General features: G+C 46.4%; 1 protein-coding gene across 1 annotated transcript; it reads left to right on the forward strand.

Annotated features, from left to right (window-relative positions):
* Positions 1-109: 109 nt before the first annotated feature.
* On the forward strand, positions 110-1,057 carry LOC112078741 (gastricsin-like). Its single transcript, XM_024144879.2, has 3 exons — positions 110-268; positions 430-528; positions 747-1,057. The coding sequence occupies exons 1-3, from the start codon at positions 194-196 to the stop codon at positions 897-899; spliced, it is 327 nt and encodes a 108-aa protein (XP_024000647.2). The 5' UTR covers positions 110-193; the 3' UTR covers positions 900-1,057.
* Positions 1,058-6,096: the final 5,039 nt, after the last annotated feature.

Below are 6,096 nucleotides of genomic sequence, written 5' to 3' on the forward strand. Positions count from 1 at the left end.
TCTGTCTGTCTGTCTGTCTGTCTGTCTGTCTGTCTGTCTGTCTGTCTGTCTGTCTGTCTGTCTGTCTGTCTGTCTGTCTGTCTGTCTGTCTGTCTAACACTAACCCTTGTTTTTCTCCAGGTTCCAGATCAACGGTCAGGAGACAGGGTGGTGTGGGCAGGGCTGCCAGGCCATCGTGGATACAGGCACCTCCATGCTGACTGCACCCAGACAGATCATGGGAACCCTGATGCAGTCCATTGGAGCCCAGCAGGACCAGTACGGACAGGTAGCAGGAAGCSATTATAAACCATTACAGACCAGTACTAACTGACACCATAAACCAGTGTAATCCAGAAAGTAGAGTTTGGGGAAACCAGTGCAGAACAGAGTTAACCAGTACAGGGATGTTTTGTGTCACTCATGTCTTTGAATTGTTTGTTGATGTAGTACACAGTGAACTGTAACCAGATCAACAGCCTGCCTACTCTCACCTTCACCATCAATGGAATCAACTTCCCCCTGCCGCCATCTGCATACATCCAGCAGGTGTGTGTGTGCGTGCGTGTGTGTGTGCGTGTGTGTGTGTGTCTGTCCGTGTGTTACCATCTATGACTGATGTTAGGATAATGAAGGCCATTTTAGATGGCTCAAGCTGGTCCATAAGCCTTGTGCATGCCTAAGCCATGTGTCAGTAGTGCATGTGTGTTTATCTGCCTGTGTGTGTGTGTATTGCACTCAACATGCGTATTCTCCTCTCTATCCAGAACAACCAGGTCTGCTCCGTGGGGATCACCCCCACCTACCTGCCGTCCCAGAACGGACAGCCCCTGTGGATTTTGGGAGATGTTTTCCTCATGCAGTACTACTCCGTCTACGACCGCACAAGCAACCAAGTGGGCTTTGCCACCGCAGCCTAAACCTGACCAACATGACCATGACCGCAAACCAACACAGACACCGACCYTTCTTAGAAGTCTACCATCCCAAACCTCACACAGAATCTATTCCYCCTCTGGCCATTCTAGAACATCAATCACCAAAGGCATCTATTCTGAATCACCCATAGCAACCTCTCTGGTTATTATAATACATCTATTACCCATGGCAACCYCTCTGGTCATTATAATACGCATATTACCCATGGCAACCACTGTGGGTCAGTTTGTCTTTGGTCCAGTGGGGTTAAAGCAAGCATGGACATCATTGGGTTAAAGCTGTGGTCTTTGTTAGATGACATCTGCTAATATKTTCAGTTCAMCTGTAAGGTGTAAGGTTGTTTCCTTTCTACTCTGGCATTGCAATGACAACCTCCTAGTTCCCAGACAACATCGGATGTGAACACYGGTTCAGCCATGTTGCMGATTGCATCATGATGCTGAGTTGCAATTCTGAGTTGAGTGAAAAAGAAAATGACATACAGAAATACAGTGAAATATGAAAATATGATTTTTGACAAATAAACGCATTTCATCTCAAGACTGGATGTATTTGGTGTTTGTTTAGCTTCCATTTAGACTGAATAAACTATTGAAGTGCACAATAATCCTATTTGTTTTGAATRCCTGTATCTGACACATCAAGCTCATGATGCCTGTAAGACTGAAATCACACCTCACATTCACCACTGACTGTTGCCAGAAACGGCAACAAAAAACAACAAGAGCCCCCTGCCTCGCGGACTTGGACACGCGATTCCCCTTGCCTAGCGTACTGACACGGGCTTCCCCTGCCTGCCGGACTGACACGGGATTCCCCTGCCTTGCGACTGACACGGATTCCCCTCCCTGCGACTGACACGGATTTCCTTGCCTGCGACTGACACGGATTCCCCCTGCCTGCCGGATCTGAACACGGATTCCCCTGCCTGCGACTTGGACACGGATTCCCCTGCCTGCGACTGACACGGATTCCCTGCTGCCGACTTGACACGGATTCCCCCTGCCTGCGACTGTCACCGATTCCCCTGCCTGGCGACTGTCACCGATTCCCCTGGGCCTGCGACTTTGGTCACCGATTTCCCCTTGCCTGCGGACTGTCACCGATTTCCCCTTGCCTGCGACTGTCACCGATTCCCCTGCCTGCGACTGTCACCGATTCCCCTGCCTGCGACTGTCACCGATTTCCCCCTGCCTGGCGACTGTCCACCGATAATTTCCCCTGCCTGCGACTGTTCACGATTCCCCTGCCTGCGACTGTCACCCGATTCCCTCTGCCCTGACGACTGTCACCGATTCCCCTGCCTGCGACTGTTCACCGATTCCCCTTGCCTGCGGACTGTCACCGATTTCCCCTGCACTTGCCGACTGTCACCGATTCCCCTTGCCTGTGACTGACATTACCGGGGCAAACTACCTGCCCTCCAGACACCAGTGGCTCTCACCGGGGGGAGATGAGCTTGGAGGGTCCTATGGTGAAGGCTGAGCTATAGTCAATGAAAACCAGCATTTCTGTTGTAGGTACAGTGCATTCAGAAAAGTATTTCAGACCCCTTGACCTTTTTCCCACATTTTGTTACATTTACAAGCCTTATTCTAAAATTGATTCAAAATTGGCAACACCTGGTTATTTGGGGAGTTCCTCCCCATTTCTTCTCTGCAGATCCTCTCCAAGCTCTGTCAGGTTGGATGGGGAGCGTTTGCTACACAAGCGTATTCAGGTCTCTTCCAGAGTTGCTCGATTGGTTCAAGTCCGTTTTCTCTGATAGCCACTCAAGGACATTCTAGAGACTTCTCCGAAGCCACTCCTGTGTTGTCTTTGGACTGTGTTGCTTAGGGTTTTGTCCTAGTTGGTAAGGTGAACCTTCGCCCGCAGGTCGACGGTCCTGAGCGCTCAGGAGCAGGTTTTCATCAAGGATCTCTATTGTCTTTTGCTCGTTCATCTTTTCCCCTCGATCCTGATAGTCTCCCCAGTAACTCATGGCCGATGAAAAAACATCCCACAGCAGAATGCTGCCACACCACCATGCCTTCACGCGTGGGATGGTGCCAGGTTCCTCAGGAATGTTACGCTTGGCATTTCAGGCCAAAAGAGTTCAAAATCGGTTTCATTTCAGACCACAGAATCTTGTTTCTCATGTGGTTCTGAAAGTCTTCATGTGGCCTTTTACTGGGAGTAGCTTCCATCTGGCCACTCTACCATAAAGGCCTGATTGGTGGAGTGCTGCAGAGATGGTTGTCCCTTATGGGAAGGTTTCTCCCATCTCCAACAGAGGAAACTCGGAGCGCTGTCAGAGTAACACAGGTTCTTGGTCACCTCACCGATTGCTCAGTTTGGCCAAGGAGAGTGCTTCCAAACTTTCTTACATTTAAGAAGGATGGAGGGCCACTGTGTCCTTGTGGAGTTTCAATGCTGCAAGGAAATGTTTTGGTTTACCCTTTCCCCAGATCTGTACCGACACAAATCTGCTCAGAGCCTACAGACAATTCCTTCACTCTCATGCTTGGTTTTTGCTCTGACATGCATGTCAACTGTGGGACCTTATTATAGGACATGTGTGTTCCTTTCAAAATAATGTCCAATCAATTGAATTTACCACAGAGTGGGACTCCAATCAAGTTGTCAGAAACATTCAGAGGTGATCAATGGAAAACAGGATTGCACCTGAGCTCAATTTTCGAGCTGAGAGGCAAAGGTCTGAATACTTTGTAATAAAGGTTTATTTATTTTTTGTAATACATTTCAAAAATGTATAAAAAAAACTGTTTTTGCTTTGTCATTATGGGATATTGTCTGTAAGATTGTCTGAGGAAAAACAGAATTCAATCAATTTATAATTTAAGGCTGTAATGTAACAAATGTTGGAAAAATGGTCAAGGGGTCTGAATTACTTTCCAAAAGCACTGTATTCCCTTGCCAGATGAGATGGGGGCAGTGCGATTGCACCATCTGTTGTATCCATTGGGGTGGAAGCAAACTGAAGTGGGTCTAGGTGTCAGGTTAATGGTAGAGGTGGAGATCCTTGACTAGCCTCTCAAACACTTTCATGATGACAGAAGTGAGTGGTGAAGTGGTTTCATCTGTCTTATGAGTTGTTCATTTAGTAGTTTTGCCATGTGTTATACAGTCACAATCTCCTTTTACAATCTATTATTTTTTCTTGTATTAACGTATTTTAAATTTCCCCATTCATTGTCATTTGCTGTTTATTATTATTATCATTCATATCTCTTTGTACAGAACCAACATCCATTCTCCTCGATGTCGATTAAGGCAGCCCCCCACACCTCTCTGATTGAGGGGTTGGGGTTAAATGAGGAAACACCATTTCAGTGAAGGCATTCAGTGTACAAACTGACTAGGTATCCCCCTTTCCCTCTCTCTCCTCTTTCACCCACACACCCTTCCCTTCCCTCTGGAAATAAAGTTCTCTATTGGGTAACTGAGGCTGCCTTATTTCCTGTGTCAGTGAGTCACAGACCAGACTGTTCTCTTTACTCATTAATTCATTACTTTTTCATCATACAGTATAGTTGTGCAATACATCCAGCCACTGTTACTTGCTACCTTCCAGGCAGCGGAGACTGGGTCTCTGTAGAGGACTTCCTTATCGCCAGGACACTGGAGGTTTCAAACTCTTCTCCTTCTCTGCAGAGACTCCAACACCTTGTCATTTTATCCACATCCTTCCGTTTCTTCTTTTGATCCTTTTACCCTGTGACCTTAAGACAACATATATTGTTTTTATTGGACAATTTTTTTTTTACTTAAACTTTTATAAAGAACTAACCCTCCATTTTCCCCTGACAGTCACACACCTTCATCAGACATAACACCCTTCCCAAAACAACCTCAATCACAGAGTACAAAAAGGCTTCTTATCTCAACCGATCTTTTCCTGGTTAAAAATAATAAAATATATCTATTAGGCTTATATCCATCCTTTTATAATACTCAATAGAGACCTATTAATCCAGTCCAGTTGCTGGACCAACTCAGCCCTCCTCAGCCTCGATGTCTCCAGCTTCCAACAGGACCTACCCACTCCGCCTGTCTGCAGTCCCATCACCATCCTCCTTGTCAGTCTTCAGATTGTCTACACATTGGGAACCATAATAGGGATGTCAGCGGTGTGAGTAATTGAGTACAATGTCAAAAGCTTGATCTTTAACCGGAGATATTTTTTGATTTTTTTTTACTTGTAAAAACTATTTGATGTAATGTGCTTTGGACTGCCTGAAAAACCTTCAGGCAGTCACAAAGGACTGCCTGAAAAAGAGAAGATACATTTTGACCAGATTATCATTATTAATTTTTTATTTGTCTTGACAGCGTCATTGCTTTTTAGGGACTCCATATTCCATATGATACAATTCACTCAATATAGCATTCGGACAAACATTCCCTTACTGACACAAGTGCATCGTGACACAAACTCCCGTTTGGCCTACAGAGAGAATAAAAATTCCTATAAAAAAATTGTAAGATTCAGGTTGGATATTGACCTGTAGTTTTCTCACGAATCCACCAACAGGCAGTTAGAGACCGTCAACATACTTGTAGTGACCCAATCACAATGTTCAGATTTCAATAGCTCTAAAAACTTTCAGAACTGGTTGTGGGGCATAAACCCGGTGACACCACATTGCACAACCCTTTAGTTTGCCATGCATCTCACACGATTGTACATTTACATTTTCAAACTTTATAATTTCAATAGCTCCTTGGTAATATGAACCTACTTGACCTCCAAACTATCTTTCAGAATCGTCCACGGACTGGCGGAGGACGGGCCGACGCGAGGCATTGCAGTGTAGTAACGTGACATCCGGAGAAGCTGGCAGGATTCCCGGGGGAGAGTTATTTTCCACCTCCCTCCTTCCGCCCACCGTTTGGAAGTTTGTGTTTGCGGCCCATTCTCACAAGGGGGCTAGGGGTTCTTCGGCGGTTGGTGTCCGTCGGCCGGAGGCGGTGACCGGATGGGGGGTGTTTGTTGTTCCGGCCTAGAAGGTGGGCAACTCTGGACATCTGCAGATTCTCCCAGCTACGCGCTCGCGGCCCCCACAACATTGTAGGGTTGGGAGGTCTCCTCTACGCTCACTAGACTTGAGACGGACACTAAACAGTGATGGGCATTTGCCACTGGAATTCTGGCTTCATGCCCCTACTAATGGGGAG

This window comes from Salvelinus sp. IW2-2015, unplaced genomic scaffold, assembly GCF_002910315.2.
Source record: "Salvelinus sp. IW2-2015 unplaced genomic scaffold, ASM291031v2 Un_scaffold6173, whole genome shotgun sequence".
In the NCBI taxonomy this organism is placed as follows: Eukaryota; Metazoa; Chordata; class Actinopteri; order Salmoniformes; family Salmonidae; genus Salvelinus; species Salvelinus sp. IW2-2015.